Source organism: Xiphias gladius, chromosome 16 (genome assembly GCF_016859285.1).
Source record: "Xiphias gladius isolate SHS-SW01 ecotype Sanya breed wild chromosome 16, ASM1685928v1, whole genome shotgun sequence".
Taxonomy (NCBI): domain Eukaryota; kingdom Metazoa; phylum Chordata; class Actinopteri; order Istiophoriformes; family Xiphiidae; genus Xiphias; species Xiphias gladius.
The window spans coordinates 7,407,031-7,432,867 of NC_053415.1; the positions used below are offsets into that span (position 1 = coordinate 7,407,031).

A 25,837-nucleotide genomic window follows, 5' to 3' on the forward strand; every position below is an offset into this window, starting at 1 on the left:
CTAATCCATATGTGGTTATATTGTTAACTTAATTACTTCCATTCAATTGAAAGATCACCACCTAACCAAGTACTGCTCTCTGTTTTACAACTCAGATTCTGAATATTTTTATTATCATCAATCAGGGCATACATATGAGAAATTGTTTCATTCATTTATTTATTGATTTAGTTTAACATTCTGATCGTATCCTCCCTGCTTGAGTCCAGCTGCTCTAATGGAAGACATAACTTGTAGTGTTTAAGTCATTTCATTGGCTTGTGATGTTTTTAATAGCTTATTTCCAGTGGACATATGGCTTAAATACACTGATGTTGAGGGGGTTGAATCCCGCCCAAAGACTCGGACACACAGGAGTGTACGCTTAAAAACACACTGTCGTAAAACAAGTCGTGCAACAGCATGACGGCAGCTGAACCGCTTTGCGGACAGGGTTTTCTGGTTGTCATGTAACTGTGGTACTGGGTCGCCGTCCTTGCAAAGATGTTCAGAACATGTGAGTGTTAAAAAGGTTGTTTGTTGGCTGGGAAGACAGTAAATGTAGTCGTTTTTATCCTTTATTATTTTACTCATTTAGTGAGATAAAGCGGTTTTCAATAGGTGCGTTTGCCTTTTTAGGGTCGTTAGCTAACGCTACTGTAATGTAATGTGTAGTAAAGGAAAAACAGCGTTACAAGCTGAATGTATCAACTAGCAGCAGTAACGTTTTTATTTTTAGGGTGTGTTAGTGTCGTTTCTCAGTGTTTTAGCGACGTCAAATGCCTCGAGGTAGTGATTGTATAGTGATGTTTTGCTAGGCTAAATTCACCTCGGTAGTGCTGAGAAAATACAATGTGGGTACGTTTTGTGTAGGACTGCTGGTGTGTGTAGGGGTGGCTGACATGGCCTTAAAGAAAATATCTGAGCAATTTGGTCTTCAAAACCAAGCAGAGAGATGGATTTGTCGGTCATTTCACTCAGCCGGAGTAGTCAGATACGGTTAAAAAATTGTCGTTAGGTGAGCTCCACGTTTCCCGACCAGCAAAAGACGACACTTACGACGTACCATGGTGTGTTAACAAACATCCCGGGCATCGTATGAAATTATTGTCAATTATTTTTGATAGATTAAATGTGTTAACTTTGAAGACATGATGACCAGGGACTGTCGTGTGCATCTCTGAAAATGAAACCGAATATGGTTTGTGATGAAGTTGATGTTACAGAGGCCGGGACGTAAAAGAGAATGTTTCCTCCACAGGACAACGAAGGTTCAAATCCCTGCGTGACATGTCCTTGGGAAAGACACTTAAACTCTACCTAGCCTCTTTGAAAGGGAGGGAATCGTTTCTGTTGTCATCTTACTACCGAGAGCTGATTTCTTGCTTGTCCATTACATGCAAACCTGTTGGTATACTCATGAATGTACTGTCTGCCTCCTTCACAGATGCTACCTACTGAAGTCTGCAGCACCGAACTCACACAAAATCAGTCAAGAGCAAGAAACGTGACATGGCGTCTCGCCTCCTCAAGTACTCAGTGCTTCTTCAGAAGTACCGGACTCCGCTGCTCATTGCAAGCTGTGGCGGAGCCTTTGCAGCCAACATGTTCTACCATGTTTTCCCTGACAAGTCCTACCGTCAACTGTATCAGGCCTGGTACAAAGGAGAGCCGGTCACACTCTCTGAAAAGCTGGAGGAGGTTTTCCAGCAGGTATTGTGTGTATGTGTGTGCAGAAGTTAATATTTGAGCTTTTTTTGTCTCTCTTTTCTCTCTCACTGCAAGGTCACATTTAATAACATTTTTTTGTAAACTTAATTAGATGTGTACAGTTATTAGCAGATGGTGCAGATGAGATAAAAGACCCAAAGGACATTGCAGCATTCACTTCATTGGCAACTCTTTAGCAATTAAAAAGAGCTGTACATGAGCAATAACTTCTATGTCAGTTATTGATACTGGGATTATATGAATGCATAACATTTAAAACAGTTTTACAGTAGTTGAAGTAAGAAGAATAGTCAACAAAAGGTACAGACCATTAAGTTTAATTAATTACAGCACACACAGAGCACATATGTAATTGCCAAAAAACCATAAATTGATACCTAATGGAATAGCAATACCAATAAAGTAGAGGATAACTGTGCAGTGAAAAAAAGTGACATCAAATCCATATTTTCACATTTTTTTGGTCATTTGTAGGTGTTGAAGGATTATGGTATCAGCTCAACCAAGAATTTCTCAGCCTTTGCCTCCTTTGGGTTCCATCCGGTTGGCGCTGGTGTCCCTTGGCTCCCTGCGGGGGCCCAAATTGGCATCCCAGCAAACTTTAACAGCACAGGCGATGACTTGAGTGGAATCACCAACCGCAGCATTTTCATCAACGGCAAAACGGTGGACTGGAGCAGCGATACTGGCTCTGAGCTCAAGGAGGCACTGACGTTCTCCCTTGAGGCACAGAAGTTTGCCATAGCGAGAGAGTTGGCCCGCTTGCAGTCCGGAGGACCTGTTCTGAATGCTGCTGTTGCCCCATTCTGCCTGGGTGGGGTTTGGGTGTACAGCGTGGTGTTGAAGCAGGTGTTCGGGCTCCACGCGGGGCCTGCGCTGCTTCGCGGAGCTGTGAACGTTTTGGCACTAGGCCTCGGCGCCGTGTCTTACTTCCTCACCTCGGATGCTGTCAGCCAGTGGATTGACTATAGCTCAGACAGACGTGCTGCTGGAGTGTCGCGCAATTATGCTAAAGGAGGGGTAGAGTTTTATGATAAGATTCTGTCCAGAAACAAGACTCTGCGCTCTCTGATGGGCCAGAAGGGAGAGGAGATGTATGCTCCCAGTGGGAACTTGTTTCCTGCTAACCTCCTTCAGCTGAAACACACACCGTACACATCCAGGAGGGAAGGGATCCTTGCTCTGCTGAAAGAGGAGAAATTTTGAAAAAGGGAGGAGGGCTGTTATGTTGAGAATTAAAATCAATGTCACAGGGCCTCACATGAACAACTGCAATGATCTACTGTAAATTGTGCTTATCTCTGAATAGGCCGTAGTTGTATATATATTGTATAGGTATGTATGTACATGTATGATATATATACACACTGTATGTCTTTGCCATGCAGAATGAGGTCTCATTTTTTTGGCTCTAGATATTACAACTACAACCTGCTAGGAATGATCAGTGTTGCAAAACACTTAGTTTAACAGGTCGGTTTGTCCCAAAATACAAAAAAACATATTTCTTCACTTACATTTATTGGTATATAGCCATACATATAGTTTTATTATCCTGAGTAATATTGTTTCCCAAAACACATTGTTTTTAGATTTTGTAATTGCAATTTTTGAAGAGATAGTGGTGTAACAGAATCTGGTTGATGCAGTGTTTTCCCAGTACACCTATATAAAAGCTCCATCTTTATGTCTTTTCCTGTGCTCTATTTACCTACTCATCTGTTTGTCCTTTTATGAATAACATCAACTTGATCATCTAATATCGCTATAATGAACAGCAATGTTCTGTTATGCTTCTCAGCTCAGGTCTCAAATTACCCTTAAGGAGAGTAACACTCTGCATACCCGCACATCATTTGCATGACCCTAACTAATTTGTTTAGTGATAATAATCTTAATATGCAGCTTATGGTGACTCAGAACTCATCGTATATCATCCAAGTTCCCTTAGGTTGTCTGTCTGCATATTAACAAGGTTCAGATATGGTGTTTTAATTACATTTCCAATCTTATACCCTGTGGACTGAACTAAATATAGCAGCATTTAATTATTAGTGTTGCAGACAGACATGCATTGACACTTTTTACATCATTGTCCTTAGGTAGACCATTCCCTAGAAGTAGCTTCAAAGTGGAAATTCATCCTGTGGTTTTTCTCTATTGGGCAAATGGGATAAACACTAGAAGGCACACGTTCTGATAAAACCTGGACATAAAACGTATGCAGACGGCAGAACTGGTAGAGTATCGGCACTGTTTTTAATCAGGACAGCTTGGGCTCAGTGTTCTCTGACAGCGACTGTCCTCTCTATGTTTTTGCCCTTGAGCAAGAACCTGAATTTGTTCCAGATCCATGGTTATGGCAGATTGTAAACTTTGACTTTCTGCACTCTTCGAGAAATGCTTTCCCAAATACATGAACTAAACATTTTTATTGTTCCAAAACAATCCCCTTATCATCAGTTCATCCTAAATTGAAAACACAGTTGAAAAAAAAGTTGGAAAAAAAATGAATGTTCTTTTCAAAAAGAAGACAAAGAAAATAAATTTGAATTTTTAGGTCTACTCCATCATTTCCCTGACTACAAAGTGGATTTTGAGATATGCATATCAACAACACTGGGCTTATTGTCTTCCTCTCACAGCTCCACTTCATCAGCTTACTTCATTGTTCGCTCTACAGAGATAACTGTACAATGGACAGTTGTTTGTTTCTTTGTAGACTGTTTCTTTTTTGAGCCACTGGAGGTCAGTACAGGCCACATTACCACTCTTACAATTTGCTACCATCTTTCTTTTACAGTGTCTATGAATGACAGTGCTCCAGATTCATTTGGTCTGAATGGGCAGGCTTGGACTTGAAGTGAAAGATAACGAGAAAAAGAAAAGTAATGTTCATAATTACATTCATTTTGAAAGTCTCACAAAGATGTTCATTCTGAAATTCTGCCTTCTGTAGAGACAGAGCCACTAACAAATTAAAGGAAAAACCAACATAAAGTGTCTTACTAAGGTGTTGGGCCACCAGAACAGCGTTGTTGCTCCTTGGTGTTGATTATACAAGTGTCTGCTGACTCTGCTGGAGGGATGAACAACATTCTTCCAAAAGATATTCCCCCATTTGATGTTTTGATGACGGTGGTGGAGAGCGGTTTTCTCCCATATGTGTTCAGCTGGGCTGAGATCTGTTGTGAAGGCCTCAGCGTATGATTCACCTCATTTTTCATACCCATCAAACCATTCAGTGACCCCTTGTGTCCTATGGATGGGAGCATTGTCATCCTGGAAGAGACCACTCCCGTCAGGATAGAAATGTTTCATCACAGGAAAAAGGTGATCACTCAGAACAGCTTTGTATTGATTTGCAGTGAACCTTCCCTCTAAGCAGACAAGTGGACCCAAACCATGGCAGGAAAATACCCCCCATAGCATAGCAGAACCACCAGATCCCTTCACTGTAGGGGTCCAGCATTCAGGCCTGTGCTGGTCTTTTGGTGTACACCACGCATGCACTCGCCCACTTGTGGAGAATATTATGAGGGATGACTCATCTGACCGTATCACTTTTTTCCTCATCTCTGTAGACCAGAGCCTGTGGTTTTTGCACCACTGAACTCTCAGCTGTGTATTCATCTTTGTAATAAGAGGTTTATGCACTGCGACTCTACTATAATATCCCTCTCTATGTAATTGTCGACGGACTGTTCTTGCTGACACAGTCTGATCACATCCTGCACTGACATTCTCAGTGACCTCCTGCTCCTCTGTTTTTCCTTACATGTCACACCAGTACACCAGTACTACGGTCATCATATGTGCCGTCAACGACAATGTCCAACCCTATATACTGACGTCTTTCCCATAGATCCAAATGCAGATGTCACTTTAGTCACTGTTCCTACTGAAAAACTAGCCAGTTGAGCAATCTTTGTGACTCAAGCTCCTGACAACGAACCCTCTTTTAAAGTCACTTAGATCTTTTTTTCTCTTGCCATCTTGATACAAAATCAGAAACAACTGGGTCTGCTTAGCATTTTTATACAGGCCACAGAGCATCAATGGATGTTCACTGCTTAATTGTACCATGCAGTGCACCTGTGTGGAAGCATCTCCATTCGTAACGTTTCTCCTCTCATTCATTCAGGGTTTTCCTTCAAGTCGTAACCTGCCTCTATTTTCAAAAAGACATTTCAAGTTAAAAATACATTCCAGTTAAGTCAGGGTATATACATTTTCAGTATATATGGATATGAAGGTAACATACCTCTGTCAGCTCTTGATATCAGCGTTTGTGACCACATGGTAAAAAATATTTTCACGTCAGCATTTGACTGACACAAATTTAAAAAAAGACTTTCTTTTTGTGTGGGAATATTTAGATTAGATTTTGTCCTGGTTCTACCTGGATGCGCTCAAAAGCAAACAGCGCGCCTCCCGCTCCGTGGCCCCGCCCCCGTGCGCTCGGTTTGCGCAATGACGTCGCCTCACTCATCACCGCTGTGGTGCAAGGCAGGCGAGCAGGCTAAGCAGCTGCAGAGAGACGAGGGAACGCTGACAACAGCGGACGGGCTTATGTTGGGAAAGTCAGAAACGCAGAATTTGTCTATTTGGTGATTTCATATTCAATTTTTTTCACTTGTAAGCTTTTTGCTGATCGCATTTTCTTTATTTTTACGCATGCGTTGGATTATATTTCGCGTTCTCTCGACCTGAAATGACTGCTAGTCGCCGTGTCTAGCCAATGGTTACTGCGGGGGCTCCTGTTTTGTGGATTATCCGTCGTCGCCGAGCCAGTCGCATGGTCGAGCCCGGAGGAGGCCCCGCTCTGCTGGATGGATGTGTGTGAAGCAGCGGCGGACTCCACGTACTGATGAAGACGGTGATAATGATGATGCTCGGGTTTCATCGGCAGCGGGGGAACTGATCTTGGATGTTCGGGCTATATCGCCCCTACACAAACCATTTTCTCATAGAGCAAAAATTATATTCCTTAAAAACTGGACGCCCCTGGAGCAGTTTATGACGGTAAGAAAGACACTCATTCACAGGCCACCAGTCTTTACAGCCAACTGACGTTAGCTAGCTAGCTTAGCGCTGTCACTTTTATCCAAGTTGCTGCCCGCAAAGCTAAATTGGCTAATATTGTGAAACAACATTGGGAAAACGTTACTCCAAAGGGCATGTGTTGTAGTTACACTCATGCCTGTTTAAGTGGGATCTCGTAAAAAGGAATACAGAGACCTTATATACATTTTATTTCATAACCTCAATTGCCATTGCCTGTGTAGCTTGCTCGTTAGCTAGCTATGTCTTAGCCCATTCAATATCTCGCAGCTTACTTTACGTAGCTGCGAAACAGTAGCTAATCCAGTGTGCGCAGCATTGGTATGCATTTAAGGGTTTATTGAATCAGTAGAACTTTGTTCTGCCTTCCTGTAGTCGACGTATATAATTTAGTTAAACAAGCCGTTAGTAGCTCATTCATTGTACAGTGTACAATAAGCCCTTTAACGACAAGAGTCCAGTTGGCGTTCAATGGAACCAGCGCAGTGTCAGTTATGTTACGACTGTGGCTTTAAATATGACATTGCTTTATCGCATGCAATAGTCATTGAATTAGTGATTACTGGGAGATTTGCATTGCCGTCTTTTGGCGCAAGTGTTGTTTGACTGAGCTAATGGGACTATCTTACTTCGTAGCCTCAACGATGAATCGGTATACGAACACAAATCATTCGGATAAACAGGATGCGGGGTTTTGTCATTCACTGCTAGATGATTGGCGAGGTACCGTTAGTTACAACTGCTCTCATGTACGTGTCACGTTCTAGAACTGTCACAAAAGAGGCCCTATATGGATAAGCTGCTTATTGCGACCCTGCATTTTGTTGGCCCGTGCATCAATAACTGTCCATTTTTTGCTAATTAAATGATAGAAATGGCCCCTGCCTCTATGGGCGAAAAGCTGTTAACTATGTGGGGTTAAGTATTGGATGTGTGGGTTTGCTGTGATGAGGCGTCCTCCTTTTTTTCGATGACGTAATCCTCCACCATCCGTGCCACCTCTTGTGGGTCGCAGTTGGTTCCTCTGCTGCCTGCTGCTTGCCAGTCTGCTGCCGCTGCTGAGATCATATGGACCCTGCTCTGTCCTGTTTGTCTGGCCTCTATCTCTCCCTCTCTGGCTCTCTCTTGTCCTTTTAGCTATCGACACTGTAAAATGACTTTAGAGTCATGTCACAGTTGCCTCCGGAATGGGATCTAAGTTAGAGGCTGAAAAGGAAGGATCTGTGAATGAAGTCCTGTAGCTGGGTTCAGGGCTGGGTTTTGCAGTTTTTCAGCAAAATCAGCATGCCCAAAAGTGTCACTGGGGATCCCCAGGGATCTGTGAAGGGGGCACCAGAAGCCCCCCATACCCCCAACCTGATGACATACTTTGTATATCCTGTGTAATTTTACGGACTTTTTATTTGTAAGATGAGATAGTGGGAACTGTTTTGACAAGAGCTTTTCTATAGTATCCATTTCTGAAGGAATCCCTATAAACAAAAAGCTTAACAGATGGGGATCCAAAAAGATGACTGTGACCTAATGTTTGTATGTCTTCTTGACCTGAATACATTTGGGAGTCCCAGTCTGGGGGCTGATGGTTGCTGAAGCTGAACTACTTATCTTGGGAATCGGGCCTGCCATGTTGCACATTTTTTATTTGGGACACCATTCTAGTCCTTTATTGCCATCATATGCTAAAGCTGTGGTAGTAAGGATTCTTTTGCATTAGACTAGACTAGACTACTAGAAAAGTACTTGCCACGGGCTTGTTGGCTTGTACAGTCCTTAGCCATGTGAATGACATGTAACTTCACAGCTCACTGATGCCAGTTTTGCTATCAACTGTGGGTAGCAGCAAAACATCACAATTATTATTAAGTTACATATAATTGTGCAGTTATTTACAGTTGGATAAACCCACATGAGCTTGGCTTAATGTAGCTCCACATTGTTGTCATCCCTTAATTTTCTGATTTCATCTATGTATTTTTATCTGACCTCACCTTTGTTTTTGTTTCCACACACCTAGTGATAGTTGTTCTTTTAAAGGCTGATATGCATCATTCCTGTCTTCCCAAAATGATTCTTACTGCTGTTGAAACCTACAGAACAGCTCTGAAAGCCCAAATAAAACTCAATCTTTAATCAGAAAAAGGGAATCCCATCTCTGATAGCTGAAAAATACAGTAGGATTGGAAGCTGTGCTGTGGTGCTTTTGGTACCGCAACATGACTAAATAAGGCTGAGCAAAATTTGTTTTCATTAAATAAAAATGCAGTCTGACTATTTCTATGCATATTATTAATTCATAAATGATGTGCTGAACAGAATTGAACTCTGAATGCCTGGATTCAACTCTAAATTTCTTTGCTTTTGCTCTGTCCAAACCCGAAGAAGTGGGTGGACTCAGCTGGCGAAGATTAAATTGCCTGTGGCACTTAAATTGGGCAGCGCACCTGAACCAGCCATCCCCTTGGTTTACAACAGAAGTGTGTGTGTGTGTGTGTGAGACAGAGGGACAGAGAGCAGTAAAAAGTGAGGGGAAGATATGGATAGAGAGGGACGGAGGTAGGAAGACAGAGGGGGCACAGGTGTTGCAGGGGTAATTGGGATTAACTTAACCTGGTAGCAGAGGGCTAGGGATCCCATGGGAGCAAGCTAGGAGACAGATAGTGTCATAAGATCCCAAGGCAACTTGGGATCAAATGTTACAGTGGATATGGTACAGAGGCAAACTGTAATTTATCCACAAGTTATTTTAACCATTCAACCTCAGGATTTAAATGTGTTGGTTAATAACAACCAGTTGTCTTCAGTTTAGTTGAAATTATTGCGGCATAGCCTGCAGGCCTGTAGTACATGCAGTTTGAGGAAATTGTTGGTCAGTGTTGCCAGTAGAAATGGTCTGCATTGACAAGAAGGGCAAAAAATGGTTTAGGTGTAGACTTCTGCTTCTACAATTTTGTTTTATTTGGAACTGAAGAATGTACTAAGTGAAGAACAGTGTTAAATAATACTATTTTGCTGCCAGCACCAGATCTTCAATGCTTTGGTTGGTTGTTGCAAACTTTAGACAGTCTCATTAGTGTTAATGTGGTACACTAGGAGGTGAAGTAAATCCATGTCTACTTTGGCATCCTTAGACCCTCTCACTACCCATTTATCATCATGCCATTTTTGCAGATGTATTTCCACAGGTTTGTTTGGGTCCAGTAGAGAAGATGCGTTAAGATGACAACCTTCTGGTTAAACATCATAAACCGGCTCACATAGCAGGGTGGTCAAAGGTCAACCATTGTTCTTGCTGGCTTGAAAGGTTGAGAAATGTGTATACATTGTGGGATGGGCTAGGAGTACATTATGTTAGGGGATGTGTGGAACACTCTATGCTTAAAGATTGTGTGTGTGTGTGTGTGTGTGTGTGTGTGTGTGTGTGTGTGTGTGTGTGTGTGTGTAATGTAATATATAATATATATATTTTATATATATATATTTTATATATTTTATATGCACCCTGAGATTTAGCTGCTTACTGACCTTCTGTCTCTCTGATATTTCTTTCTTTCTTGTCTTTTTGTCATCTCTTTGCTTTGCGTTTTCTAGTCTTCCCTTTTCTCTCTATCTTTGTCTGACACCTTCTTTCTGGTTAGTCTCAACATCGGAAAGGCACACCCTACCACTCAGCATGGTGCTCAGTAGTGCTGACAGCTTGGTATTGGTGTGAACTGACAAGTGTTGGTTAGAGGACTGCTAGGTGGGTGCTGAAGGAAAGATACACTATCAGGCTTTAAAGATGCTAGCATTTGCGTATCTTACATTAGTAGGCTTGGAAATGTTGCCAGAAGTAGTATGAGAAAACCGAATAGTATTACTGAACTTTCACTTCTGTCACCAGAGACTTTCATAACTCTTTTTAAGTCCATATATCCAGTCACTTATTCACTGTCAAGCTAGTGCTACTGAGTGGTTCATTTTGTCCCCAAATTAATGACTTAAAATTGAGTGGTATTTACCTTTTTTTAGATCCCTCATAAGATCTTCCTCTTTCTTTGAGTTACACCATGCTTCTTGTGACCTAGGCTGACTGTTGGTGATAGCCTGTTCATGTTTGACCAAGAGGTACAGCTGTCAGCCCATTCCATTCTAACCCTCTGGAAAGCTCACAGTCCTGTTTGCAGTTAGGAAGCGTTATAAGCTTAGCCATTGATAGGCAGAGTTCAGCCATTTGATTTTACAGTGGCTGCAGACCAACCTGTCTGGTGCCAAGTTGCTTGTGATACAGTGCCAGTTTATTTCTTGAATGTTATGCATCTTGCATTAGTAATTACATGAGGGGTAATTGCTGCCAATAAGGCATTTTAAAATGGGAGGCAAAATAGTTATCATACATGTACAAATATGCCTAATGTGGCATAGGTCCGTATTACTCACAGATCACCATCATTGTCCTGAGCCACAGTTCTTTCAGCCTGTCTGACTGGCAGCCCTTAAGTGAACCAGCCAGAGAGCCATCCATTCATAAATACCCAGCCAGATAGCTCTCAGAAAGGCAGCTAGTTAGTGGTCTGTTGCTGGGGTTGGATATGGCACAACCCTTCAGCAGAAATCATTCCCCAAGCCCCAAACACAGCTGTGTTTATTCTGTACAAGATACCACAGCTACAGAATGCCAGGACAAAGGTACTTTGACAGATCTAGACTTCCGAAATAGAAAGCAAGTAGTGCCATATTAATAGTGACACATTTTGATTGGTCACAGAGAATAATTATATCAAATGTGGATGCATTTGTCTGGCTTTTATCATGGTAGTCTCAGTTTCATTCAGAAAGTAGTGGAGAAGACTCGCATGTTATTATTTTCTGCCTGTGAACACTGGGACAAAAATAACAGTGGCTTTGTGAATTGGGTTTAAATGATTGGGGGCAGATTCAAGACAGGCAGAGAAAAGGCCTTATTTAGTTTTGGAATTAACAACGTTTATTCATATTTGGCAGTCGTAGTATTGTCATAAATATATCACAGTGATTCCTTACGATTATATATTTTTATATGTATATTATATATATTATATGTATATTTTAATAGAAAGTGTGTTTGTAGGGGATTTAGCTTGCTTCCTGAAAAATCTGTCTGAATGTGTTTGTTCTTTTTCAGATTTTATTTTTGATGTATTATCGTCAGATCTGGGTTGCCCCTTCTCTCTCTCACTCTCTCTCTCTCTATCTCTGTGTGTGTGTGTGTGTGTGTGTGTGTGTGTATGTGTGTAAGTATGTATGTGTGTATGTATGTGTGTGTCCATCGTCGGCCTATCTGAATCATGCATAACTAATCAGATGAAACTGTATATTATGGTAATGGTGTTCTCAGTTAGTGGGCAGCCATATTGGTTTGATTAGCTGTAACAGCATGCTATCCAGCTAGAGAGGAGCTAGAGACAGACCCCCTACCTACTCTCTCTCTCTCTCTCTCACTCGGGCACACACTCACCAGTTCACCAGTTCACCAGAATAGGTATAGAAGACTCAGAGAGAATTGGGACTCTACACTCATGCCGGTGTCTCAGAGTGTAACACAAAACACTTCTTGTGATCCCATATTGCATTAAAAGCCATAACAATTCTCCATCAAGCATATGTTTTTTTTTCATTGACTTTGAAGCAAATGACTTTGTTACTGCCTTTTGAATTGTTGCAGGTGTGATACCTGCAACAATTAGTACATCACATTCTAATTTACTCAACGGGTTCTTGGAGATCTCTCTAAATTGGAAGGGTTGAAATTAGGTCTCTGTGGCTATTGTGCTGTATCATTACTCCAGGCCAGCCCATATTGTGAAAGAACAGTACTCTTTCTGTCCCACTGGGAGCAGTAAGATAGTGTTACAGCTCTTATCAAAGGTCTCTCTCAGAGGAACATACAAAAAAGACAAAGCAATTTAGGATTTGGGAAATAAAGGGGGGTGGAATAAAACATGAAACAAGTTATGCAGTACATCCCCTTTGTTTTAGGGGTTTATATGTAATGAAAAAAGAGCTTTTTCTAATTATTTCCTTGAAAATAATGCATAGGAAGCAAAAATTAAATTGTTAAATTTTCATGAATACTTCATCTACAAAATGATTAATTAGGTTGAGTTCTCCCTCGACTCCTTTACATTACTCCACTAGGCCTTGGCAACATCAAGATATCTGTTTTAATTCATCATCATGTATCATCCCTCTGACGAGTCACTTGTGTGTTCTAACCCAGTTTCCTGAAAAATGCAGGGCTAGATTATGCCAACAGAGCCAGGAGATAAAGATAGCTAGATTATGGTTTAGGGGCTGTGAGATAAACCTAGCTAGCCATGCAGCGGTTGGATTAAGAGAGTGCACCATAAAGACATTAAAGGATTAAAACGATCACTGATGATCATTGGGTATGAAATGGATCAATGCAGGGATGTCCATTGGATAACTAGGGGGAATGGGAGAAAAGGGTGCTGGACAGTTGGGCGAACAAAAGGGGACTGGGGTTAATTGATTGGCATCAGTGGTTGGATTGAATATGTAAAACAATACTGGATTTTTGGCCTTATTGGTAGAAAATGCAGGTTTAACGAAACAGGCAGTCTCCACTGATGGAGACTATATATGTAGTCTCCATTACATACATAAGGTACCATTTTGGAACACTACCACCAGGTCTCATACTACATTTCAGAGTTCAAATACCAATATTTCTTTCTAAAGGAAAGTGTGTACCTCTACTAAAAAAAGCTTTAATTACAAAACAAATAAAAGGGAATCTCTGTGCAGCATTCCATCAATGCACTAAATGAGTATTGGAAGAGAGTCTCAGTAATTATTATGCATTATTCATTCTTAGAAAAAATATTTTATTCATTCAACTAACTGATAGATTTCAAAACTGTTTTTTTTGTTTGTTTTTTTTTGTTAAGGTGGATCAAGGGTTCCTTTTTAACAACTGGCCAGGGACACTGGATTAAAATTTGACTTCTAGGCTAACTTCTCCTCATTTACTGTTCTTTTTTTCTGTTCACCTATTGCCAGTTACCTTTCCGTCCCTTTCTTTTCCTCAGTATGTACACTCCCTTCTGTCCATTGCATAGACATTCTTGTCTTTAATTTCCATGTTTTTAATGGATGAATAAATTGAAATTTTAACCTTTGTTTTAGCTGTCTGATAATGTTGACACATCAAGTACGTTTGCAAGCAGCTCAGGTAGCGATATGAAATTGTCTGTTGAGCATACTGTTTAGGGGTTTGACTCCCTAATTCGAATGTTAATGCACACTACAAATGTAGTTAGGACATCAAAGTCCTTATAGGCAAGTCTCACCACTCGCCAGCCATCTTGGCAACACCCCCAGGCAGTTATTTTGGGCTCAGACCACGCCCCCATCTAAATGAACGCAGAGAGAACCATAACTGCACAATGATTGGTCACCGGACAAAAACTGCATGTATAGAATCATCAGTCAAATCTGATAAAAACCCCTCAAAAAGATTGGTGACTTTGCCCCAAAATAAAGCTTAAAATGCTTTTTTCTACAGGTTATACTTCTCCCACGCAAGCGCAAGGTTTCACGACACCAACTTCTTTTACGGCTCTATCCAGAGTGCCGTGTGCCATCGTTTCATCCAGAGGTGTTATAAGGGAAACTGTCTTGAATCTCAGCTGCGTGTTTGCATCAGTGCAATAACACAATTGGCTTGATATTTTTCCCATTTGGCTGTTAAAAGGCAGAAGACTGGCTTTTTGGGGGGAGGGGCAGGATATGTGTTATACAACTGCCATCTTTGGCGCTACAGACTTTTCTATTCAGGATTCTTTAAGTGGTTTGTCTCCTCCCTTATAATGTCTCTGAGAACATATCCTAGGTATGGTAACAAAAGTATTGCATGAGTTTTGGGAATTAGTTAATCACTCTTGGTCAAGTGTATGTAACAAGCAATTCTTTCATATGCAAACTGCCATCAGAGTGAGGCTGGACTCAGAATGGGATTAAGATGATGAAATGAGTCCTTCCTCACCCCTACCAGTCCATGTCATCATATTATTGAAGAGTAACCACTGAATGATATGATTATACCTAAAAATTTTTCATCTGAAAGAGGACTCCCTTCCACTGTAGCCCCACCCCCACCTTTACACTCCTCAGGTATGTGAGTACAGCTGGCTCCTACACTCTGTACTCAAGAGTTAGGCTCCAGTGCGTGTTTCGACTTGTTCTTTCCTATACTACCACCCTTCGCATTTTCCCCAAAAATGTGTATACACTGTGACACATGCAGTTTTAGCGCACATTTAGACATACACACACCATTTCCTAAAGGGGGATGTGCTCAGCAAATAGTTGTAGACCTATTGCCATGTGCCCATTTTAACCTGTTGCTTGTGCAACCTGAGCTTAGCGCTTGTGCGTGTGTGTGTCAGCTTCAGATCCTCAGGTCTGCCTGTGAAACAGCTGCTGAAAGAGCCTTGAATACCTCAGGAGGTCAAAGGACACAGTTGCTTAAGAACAGTGGGTCAGAGCCAAAAATGGATGGCATTTCTTATTCTGCTGCGTACACATGAGAATTACCAGGGTTTCACGGTTTTTTGTTTGTTTGTTTGTTTGTTTTTTAATTTTGCTTACAATCATATATCTGAAAATTGGTGACATTACAGGCTATAGAACATGTTTCCAGCCTTAGATAATTCACTGTTTTGCAAATGAGCAGCATTAGCGAAAGTAAGTTACATTTTGGTTTCACCATTTATTAAAGAACTAGAAGCAGAAACTTTTGCATTTTTGTCCATGTTTCTAAACCTTTAGTTTCCTGCGCTCTTTTTCAGATGTCTAGTGTGTTTTTGTGTGACACTTGACAGCGTTATTTCTGGAAGATCAACAGTTTACATGGTAAAACCTAGTTTTATCCGCTGCTTGTTTAGCTTGGAAATCTGTGGAGGAAGTGCAAAGGGATTCCATATCCAACTTAAACAGGAGCAGACAGAGCAGTCTAAAAACACAGGACATTAGTACTGCTGTTTTTATTTCATACTGCTTTCAGTGTCTCCACTGTCAGGCTTGTCTTCTGCCCATCCCTCCTCTCCTTTATTTTTTATCTTTCTTGCTCTTGAATCCTAGTCTATATGACGAGCTTGCTCAAGACATGCTGTTTGTAAACTCTGTCCCCCATAATTTCCTCTGTTTTAGTCAACAGACAGGTGCTGATTGTATTATGTGTAAACATGTCATCACTGTGCAGTTGAGATGAGGCAGTGAAGAGAGCAAGAGGCAAAAGATTGACAACATGCATAAAGATATCTGGTTAAAAAGGCTGATGGGCCTGCTTTTTAGGAGGGTGTGTCCACCCACATGTGCTTGGATTACTCTGAACAGCGCACACACAAACATTCACACTCTTTTGTTGACATCTAGGCCTGCACTAACCTTTCTCAACTTTAACTCACAGCCTGAGGACAGATCCTTTCCTTAGGCTAACGTTTCCTCAATAACTCAGGGCTCCATTCTTGCAGCCTTTTGTCGCATTTTACAACACTGTTGCAAATGGCTTGGCGATTTTGTTTGAAACAGTGTCAGGATATTAATAAGGATAATGTCCTATAATCATTTATATCACATTATAGCAGATGTATGTTTTGAATAGAACCATCAAAGAACATGACAGGGACTGTTAATGCCAAAAAGCCATCACTTTAATAAATAGATTAAGCCAGTAATGTAACATATCCCTTTTTTTTTTTTTTTTTTAAAGGGCTCAGCTTAAACATAGGCATACAGGGAAAACAACAGGGCTTCAATGGGGGGTCGAGACTTAAAGGATAATTTGGGATTTTTGAAGTTGGACCTTTTTCCCATGTTTTTGGGTGTAAATGATTGAATCTTTGCAGTTGGTCCACTACTGAGCTGGAATTTGACTCAGAATTTTTATGAGTCATGTCCAATAAAAGTGGTTGTTTTTGCTACTGACAGGTGCAAATTGTTATTATAAGTCAGACATGTATAATAACAATCTGAACCAATCAGTGGCAAAAATAAACATTTTTAGTGGACATGCAAATGCACTGTTTGATTACACTACAGCAGCTGTTTAGTAGTTTCTGGGTACAATGGACTTGCTCAATACTGGTTCAATAGCAAAGATATTTGTCCCTATCAATCGTTTAAACCCAAAAACATGGGAAAATAAGGTCCACGTTCAAAAATGTCGGATTTATTGTTCAAGAGCTATGACTCAATATATGACTGGCAAAATGTTAGGCTTTAACTGGTAAAATGTACGTTTTTAAATGAATATGGTATAAAATGAACAACTTAATACTTCATTTAGACTGTGAGAAGTCTTTTAATATATTGATCTGTTTTACTCCACTTTGCCTCTGACAGCCTTGGGTTTGCAGCAATTCTCAGTGCAAAATCACATAGACTGCAATTTGTTTTTCCTACTGTCAGGTCATGTGTGTGTATGAGCTTATATAGAGTATTTGTGTGTGAAGAAAGAAAGCTAGCAAAATGGTAAAATGGACAGTCGTACCCGTAGAGAATCTGTGTGTCTCTGTGTGCGTATGTCAGAGGATGGAGAACATGAGAACAAGATTCTGTGTGTGTGTGTGTGTGTGTGTGTGTGTGTGTGTGTGTGTGTGTGTGTGTGTGTGTGTGTGTGTGTGTTGCTGTGTTAGTTATTGAAAGAGTTTGTGTAAGTGTGTGTGTGTGTGTGTTAGTTATTGAAAGAGTTTGTGTAAGTGTGTGTTTGCTAGAGAAACAGGCAGCTTCGCTGTTATTTTCTGGGGCAGGCTATCAGGCAGGGAGGCAGCAGGGAGGGATAATAACAGAAGCTGTTACATTCTTGTGGTTTCTCTGATTTCAGCATGAGGCAGGGGGCTGGCTCTGGCTGACTCACGGCTGCTCTGCCTGCTTTGTCTCTGTCTGCCTCTGAGGCAGCATGGACACTGCGAGCAAGAGGACAGTACATGGCATTTCTTGGACATTTTAATCTAAGAAACATTATTTACAGGGCCATGAATCTTTGCATATTTCAGTACCCCTTGCTCAAGCATCAACCTGGAAACTGATAAAACTGGCTAAGCCACCACTGTGAGGAGTGGCAATAATTTTACTTTATAGTTTTAGTTCAGGTTTGTTCCTCAGGCCACTTGATAGCTGGTTTCAGGTGCTACAATTGAGAACTTTGATATCAAATATTTTGCCATGTGTCTGGATGTGTATCAACACAGTTGCAGTTTGTTGATTTTTAGAGGAGTTAATAAATTATCATAGCTACATGAATGTAACAAAGCATTACTATTGATCATTGATCAACTCCAAGAACAACTACAACTGCTGCAAAACTGAGCTGTGTATACTGGTTGGAAGCGAATGGGATGCTGTTGTGTTCATGTTAAATAGGAGCAAGGTGACCAAACAAAATCATATAGAGTAATTCTATAAAAAGTGTTATGACAAAAGCAGGTGTTCATCTGGATGAAGTAGGTAAACTGGCCAAACTGGTTCATGACATCTGGAAATCTGGAGTCCAAATAATCATGACCTAAAAGCATCTCATCAGAATCCTAAAATCATATCAAAGCATATCATTTACATTTTTAGTGGAGAGTAATAAAAAAAAAGAAAAGAGAAATGATAGACATTAGACAAACATATAAACTGGTACTTTACAAAATGGTACTTTACAGTCAAACATTACAACATCAAAAATGATATATAAACCCAATTCAGTGTGCATCTTTGTGTCTTTTAATTGGTGGCCCATAGTCCGTTTTCTTAACTTTTCCACTCTATACAATACCATCAGTTGTCTGAAGTTGAATTTGTTTCATTGGTTTATTTAAGCCCTCACTTAGGTCTGAGGTTGCACTAATCTTCTTTTGTAAAATCAGATTAATGCTGAACCGGCTACCCATGTTTGTTAAACCTGGTTTGAGCTTGTTGCTAAGCCATTGCTGCAGAAGAAATGCCATCTGCCTAGTAACACTACTACAAATGCACAACCTACACTGACCTACATATGTAACCTTATAAAGCTACATTACGAATTGAATTTTACTGCAAAAATTTAACCTGTATTTTTAATACAGCTAAGCTGTTACTCCTGTGTCAGGACATTGACAGTGTACTGGGCTAACTGTTGCAAGCAGAAATAAAACTTCACTTATAAAGCCTGATGCTGGGAGATTTTGTATCAGCTGTTTGAGTTAAACACATAAGCATGCACCTTGGTATTTTGTATGAAACAAACTGTGGCCTTTAAGCGGATTAATCCAGTCACACGTTTCTGCCTGCCTTCAGGACATGCAAAAAAGCGAGAAATTGCTGTCTCAGTATTTGTCATCGGCAGCGAACCTTATTTTCTACAGTGTGGAAACATTGTACCAAGTATGAGGTGACTGTCAAGTGGGCCCACGCTTTCCTGTTTTGGCCCTGTTTACAAACCACAGTGTGTTCCACACCTCCATCTCTTCATCCTCACCTCTTCATATAACCTGTGGTATCCCCTAACACCCCTCCCACACATACATGCTTTTTGTTATATGAGGTATATAATACATTCAAACAAGCTGTTTAATCATCAACTCTTCTTTTGAGTCGCCTTTGTTGCAACAGGTCCTTTCGGCTGTTTAGCTGTGTAGTTAAATAGTTTGCCGTTGATCTTAATCCCACCCCAAGGACAATATCTGAGTTTATATATTTTATACTTAGATATTTTATAGGCCTTCCATCTTTAATATTCATGGTACTGCTAGCTACATCCCCTGTCTGCTGTCACTGTTTCTCACAACCCACAAATGTTTCCCCCCACCCACAGAAACTTCTATGCTCAAAGTGCTGCACTGGAGCATCAAACCATGCGGCTGTATAAAAATTAAATGTGAGCAAAAATGTAACATAGTAGACCAAACACATTTTAAACTTAAGCATCTCCAACTATGCGTCAAACAGAATTCCTTTCATCAGCAAAATAGAGCAGACTCTACTTACCCACAATATGTCCTAGCTGTGGGAGCACGCACACACACACACGTCACTAGTCATTAGTCACTGGTCATGTTTCTCTTCACCTTCAGTACATTTGTGCTGAGGTTGCCTAGACAATTAAAATTTAGGATGTTTTTAAAGTAGCAGAACCTGAGTTTTTATGTGTGATGTGGGCATATGGTTGTAGGTGTGAGTGAGACAACGTATTTTTTAGCATACTTTTACATTTTCATTTGATGAATATACATTTGTATTTTTGGTTGTGTACTATCAAAGACAGAAGATTATTTATTTTTTTTTCCATCTTCCCATGTTTGTAAGATATTGTGGGTTTACCACTCAGCTTCTCATTTACGTTTTCGTTAAGCGTAGGGTTAAGCAGTTGTGCAATAATGCGTCATTCTTTTTCTTAATTTCTTTAAAAAATTATTAAATTTCTGTTATACAAACAGGCCCGAAGATTAGGCTATATTGTAGTTTTTCCAGAGAGACCTTGAAAACTCATTGTTACATGTGAATAATGAATCAGGCCTAGCAGACAATCTCATTTTAGTACCCAGCAAGTGACCTTCTGGAGACAGTATGGCATTGATAATATGGACACACTTTGGTACAGCTCTGATCTGTCGCAGGAGGTGCAGAGTTTCCAGGAAAATGACCATTGTATTGCTTCCATTGGGCTTATGATAAAAGCCTTTTCCTAGTACTCTTTCCTCAACTACCCCACAGCCTTTCTCTCATTTTAAATGTCCCAGTCTGCTTCTGTTTCTCGGCAAAGAGCAAGACTGGAATATCCAAGGCTTCTCAGAAAACGGCTTGAGTCGTGAGGGGGGAGACAGATAATGAATGAGATGGGTCGAACTTTGATGAGATAAGTTCTGATTGGTTTAGCAGTGTTTGAGTGTCATGGCCTCAACAGCTACGGCTTCTAAGAATAGGAATACAAGGTCATCCTGAGGGTGCAGGGGATTAAGTAAATCATGTAGTCATCATGACTTTGTCACGTTATCCCCTCTGTGTCTTTTTCTAAGAGACTGACAGATTTTGTTACTGAAAGACCTTGCCAAAATCAAGCATTTATTTTGAGTATATTTATTTTAAACTTGGTCTTGTTGTTACATTTGGCCTACAGTCTACACTGGTATAAATTACCTAACACAGTTCTTATGGTCATTTTATGTTTTGAAAAAAAAAACACAGTGTGGAGTAATGTAACACTTGTTCCGTCTTTTTGAGTTGGTAAGTTATTTTGTTCTATCAATTATTATGCCATTATTATACTATCAATTAATTCCCGTCTCAGTCTGTAGTGTCCATAGCAATGGCATTTACTGTATCTGCCCTTTTCCAGAGACAATTGAGTAATTCTGTCACTGCCACTGAAAAACAAGGTAGAATAGTGTGTTGGAATACTTTCATACTAATGGCATTTGGAATCTTCCACTCTAAGGCCTGTATGAGCGCCTTGGTGCGCTCAGGCAGTGCTAAAGCTGCTTTCACATGATTAGCATCAAAATGCTTTACACTGCGTAATTCTGTTCTTATTTTTAATGTTTGGAGTGTTGATGCCCAACTCTGCAACTAGTTTAATTTTGACTCGCTTCCTTTCTGCCGTTCTGCAGCAATGCTTAAAGTTAAATTCATGATACAGATGTGTAGGCACATGTGTATGTGTTCCGTTGCGCACACATTATGTTATTATGCCTCAAAGACACGTGGATTTTTCGTAATTCAGAACCAAACATTGTAAAAGCCTTTGGACCTTTCAACAGACTTCTACAGTTAATACTGAAAGCCTTTTTAAAGATTTAATGCGTGTATGAGTGGATGGATGACCTAGGTTACTGTAGATATTCAACACATAAACAAACACAGTTCCTATCAGCTTAAACAATTAAAATGCAAAAGAGTCAACACCAGCTCATGTACGCACAATCACCCATGAATGTATATGTATTTGCTTGTGCATATATGTGTGCTGCTTCTTTATGGTGTATGTTGTCAAAGGAGCTTTTACATCCTAATGAAGAGAGGCTGATTAACTTACTGCTTATTGATCCTACATGCTGTTAAACACACATTGACATTGATGGTGGATCTTTTATCAGAATTGGAATAGTTATAGAGCTGCATAGAGCACTGTTTGTCAAGAACAACTGTACTTCTAACTGGTGGAAAATGGCAAATGTCAGATGTTTTCTCTGTTAAATTTGTGATATAATGATGCATTCATCTTCATTCATCTTCTCACCTAAATCTTAAAGGAGACAATAGAATGACAAGAAAATGAACCTTTCTTAATTCTAAATGAAAAAACACACAAAAAAAACAAAAAAAATGGGACCCCAGATTAAATTTCGGCTTGAAATCCCAGACCTGAGTAGGTGTAGTTACATACATTATTGTTTTGGTCAGGTGTAAATGTGTCTGTTGTCCTCAGTCACGTAGTTGAGCTGCTATTCCCCCTAACCTAACCTAGCAGCAGTAGGAGGGGGGGTGGGCTTGGTACAAAACACCTGGCCTCCCTGCTGGTGGGGCAGGAATTTGCGTTGGATACGGGTGGAAATTTGCAACGTTCTCAGAACACGACCCCTGGTAACATTTAAAGGTGCCAGTGTCAGCAGGAAAGGAAAAAAGTCAGGGGAATGTGCTGCTTTAATCAAACCGGCATCTCTGTTCTTCTGTGTGTGCGCACTGGGTTGCGCGTGTGTGTGTGTGTGTGTGTGTGTGTGTGTGTGTGTGTGTGTGTGTGTGTGTGTGTGCACATTACTGTAAAGTAGAGGACCTCTTGTTATATAAATGAGGTAACGTCGTCCCACCCTTCTCATATTTCCAATCTGTGTGTTCAGTTTAGCCTTGCCATTTAAAATTTCCTTTACTTCTTCCCCATTACATGGAACTGGTGGCAGGTAATAGCCAATATGTTTATAAAATAATTGTCCACTCTGACAAGCCTCAATATTATTTTATTCTTCTCCAACTAATCCATTAGTCCAGGGTTTTACTATTAAGGAGCTACTTACACCTTGAACTAAGGTAGTATAAAAGCTCTGTAGCAAACAAATCCAGAAAGTGTCATGTCTTTATTATAGCTGTCATCTGTAAAGAGCAGCACAGTGTTGCTGGCGGAGACGGCTACAGGTTTCATACCTGTTTGGTAGAATAAAGCTTTGTGAAATTATTTAGAGAAATGAAGAAGCAGCAGTTGTCTGTGTGTTGTGAATTAAATAAATCATTGAACCAGCCGTGTTGCTTTTGTGTAAGTTTTGTTTCAGTGGTAAGACTGTTGGTTGAATTATTCCTGGGACTGTTGTTGCACAGTACAACCTGATCATTGTGAATGAATAGTACTTGCAATTATGGAATGAGCAAATGCCAGTAGATTGGCTGGTTGAGGAGTGCTGCTTCACAAATCCAGGTGCTCTTGGATCCAAGGACATATCATGAAACTAAATAAGGACAGAGGTTAGACATGTACTTTGCTTTGTGATCAATAGGTCATAACTAAAAAATACCAAAAAATACATCAATGCCCTGATGAAAAATGTGAGTTGAAATGTGTAGGTGCCTAGCCAATTTATTATTTTAATTTTTGCAAAGCATTGTGATTCGGTATTTCTTGGGTATGACTTATTGATCACAAAGCAAATTAAAAGGCTAACCTCTGTCCCTGTTTAGTTTCATAATTACTCTCAGTGTAAGCTGAAAGCAAGAGACCTAAAAATGTTTAGTTTTCTCCATCACTGCTTGCATCCACCACTGTGACCTTTGTGCCACATTTAAATTCAAACCATCAACTCAAGTCAGAAAAACCTAGGTATGTGTGTTAACCACTATGATGATCATAGTACTGTCAATGCAGTCATACTAAAGTTTTTACATGAAAGTTTCCAGCGTTGGATTGTTTTCTTTGTTACATTATAAATGAATATGTATGTAACAGCTATGATTGAAGTGAAGGTCTTAGTGGACATATTGAACTCTTATGTTTTAATTAGAACGTGTATTTTTGTGTGTGTAATAGACTATCATGTGAAGTGGATGAACCTTGAAGTGAAGTTTTGTTTCCACAGCTCGTAACATTGTTATAGTGTGAGCTAAATGTTGTTTTGTAGAATGAGAACCACAAAAGTGTGAAATCTGTCATATAAACATGAAATGAAATAAACTATATAATAAAATCTCAAATTGGAAAAAAAAAAAGCAATTGTATCCACCAGGGTGTTATGATTATGGTTTGAAATCATATGAATTACCGGAAAAGCCTGATGTAACTGATTAGAATGACACTATAGAAAGAATACACGTTACTAAGTTGTTGGAGGGCAGGAAAAATGTCCCTGTGCATGCATTTAGCTCTGCAGCTAGAGGAAGTACATGTTAGCAAGGTTTAGAGGAAAAGCGTGACTGGAGGGAACAACTCGACAAAACAAGTAAAAAATGAAGAAAAAATGCATGTATAGCGATTAAAGGGACACAACAAGAAGGGGGAGAGCAAGATGAAAGTGCAGTGTAGCTGTAGAGGAGAAAACAATATGACAAGTCATAGAGAACATTAGGTTGTAGAGGAGAGTAGAAGAACATAGAAGCTATTAGGGGCAAGGGGAGGAGAGGAGGATGTGGATTGGAGGATATCATAATGAGGATATTATGATGGTCATGTGAGATACATTTAGTGGACATGAGTGCATTTGTGAATGAGCTGAAAAGAGTCATTGCTGCAAATGCCTGTCAATCTCCATTATCATCTGACTCTTTCATTCAGTAGGAATCTCTGTGACAGGTATTTTATAAATGGCTCTGTCTCTGTCTCTCTGTGTGTGTGTGTGCGTGCGTGTGTCTGTGCGTGCGTGCGTGCGCATGTTTAATTAAATGGCTGCTCTATGGCACTGATGACTATAATACGCATAATAGCTTCACAGGCCATACTGACAATAAAAGACAGGAGGAGAGGAGAAGAAAAAGCAAAAAATTAGAAAAAAAAAATGTTTCATGGAATGCTACAATCAAGGAATCTAGTAGTGTTTCTATCATGTTGGGAGGAAAGAAATAGATCAGATACCCTTTTTCAAATTTCAAAGTTCAAAAGTTCAAAGTTAGTTCAAAAACTTAGTTGGTACGCGTAGGGTTGTGTCAAAAGTTTGTCAGCTGCCAGATGTTGTGCCTAACTGTTTACACCAAGGCAGTTCTTTTACATCTCTGGTTGTGTTGACCTGTAACTAATAACATAATTAATTGCTGCATTGCACGGCAGTAATTGCTGGGCCAGAGCCATAGTTAATGATATTAGCGCTTCCTGTACTTTCTCTGGTGTGACAAGTCAAAAGTGCACTGTAAAGAAGCAAGAGTTCACTGATGTTATTAGGTCATCATAATGGGTGAAAAGAAATGCGCCCTTCAAATTATGTACATAAAATTCTCCTTTTCTTACTTCTGTAGCCTATTGATATATTAGGAAAAAAAATCACAAATAAACCATCTGTTTTTATACATGAAATAATCCATATATAAAAACTTTTCTGAACATTTTAAAAAAGTTTTAAAATCATTGAAATGACATACATACAATGATAGATTTTTACCCTTATTGCGTACCCCTGCACCTTTCATCTTAAGATTACCGATTGACTGAATCAACTTTGTAAGTGAAATAATAGTTTTTCAGACTGTAGCTCTTAAGATTTGATTAAGATGACAATCTAAAGCATTTAGTTATCAACTAGTTACCACCCTCACCATCGAATAAATAAACTGTCACACAAGTTAATTATTTAATTTCAGTTTTCATGGTATAGTAAGTGAGGAGAGGAGAGGCTTGGTTGGAAAAGTTTTGCTACATCTAAAAATCTAAAAACACCCTGGTTAGTGAATGTTTGCACTTAAGGTTAATCAAGGATTTAATAGTCTCATTATAATGCAGTTATATCTTTCAATAAGGTCTTGTATATTAATTGTAAGACTGGATAATACCATTACTTTGAACAAAATTTAACAGCTGTTAAAGTTGTTTAGAATACAATAACAATGAATGTAAATAAAGTTACATAAAATTCAGGTATAACGAGACCGTTGA

The 25,837-nt window shown here is 39.8% G+C and overlaps 2 protein-coding genes across 9 annotated transcripts in view; both read left to right on the forward strand.

The window, feature by feature from the left end:
* Positions 1-342: 342 nt before the first annotated feature.
* Positions 343-4,283, forward strand: tmem177 (transmembrane protein 177). The gene is made up of 3 exons (XM_040147548.1): positions 343-496; positions 1,427-1,692; positions 2,185-4,283. The coding sequence occupies exons 2-3, from the start codon at positions 1,492-1,494 to the stop codon at positions 2,914-2,916; spliced, it is 933 nt and encodes a 310-aa protein (XP_040003482.1). The 5' UTR covers positions 343-496; positions 1,427-1,491; the 3' UTR covers positions 2,917-4,283.
* A 1,928-nt stretch (positions 4,284-6,211) lies between these two features.
* Positions 6,212-25,837, forward strand: part of ptpn4a (protein tyrosine phosphatase non-receptor type 4a) — a 66,219-nt gene continuing 46,593 nt past the window's right edge. For all 8 annotated transcript variants that reach the window (XM_040148161.1, XM_040148162.1, XM_040148165.1 and 5 more), the window contains exon 1: positions 6,212-6,735. The gene's annotated coding sequence lies outside the window, so the exon portion shown is untranslated. The remainder of the gene's footprint in view (positions 6,736-25,837) is intronic.

Bases quoted from the DNA above. Each gene is read 5' to 3' on its own strand.
- tmem177 (XM_040147548.1), top strand. From the start codon at position 1,492: ATGGCGTCTCGCCTCCTCAAGTACTCAGTGCTTCTTCAGAAGTACCGG. The intron at 1,693-2,184 runs GTATTGTGTGTA...GGTCATTTGTAG, and splicing joins TGGAGGAGGTTTTCCAGCAG to GTGTTGAAGGATTATGGTAT.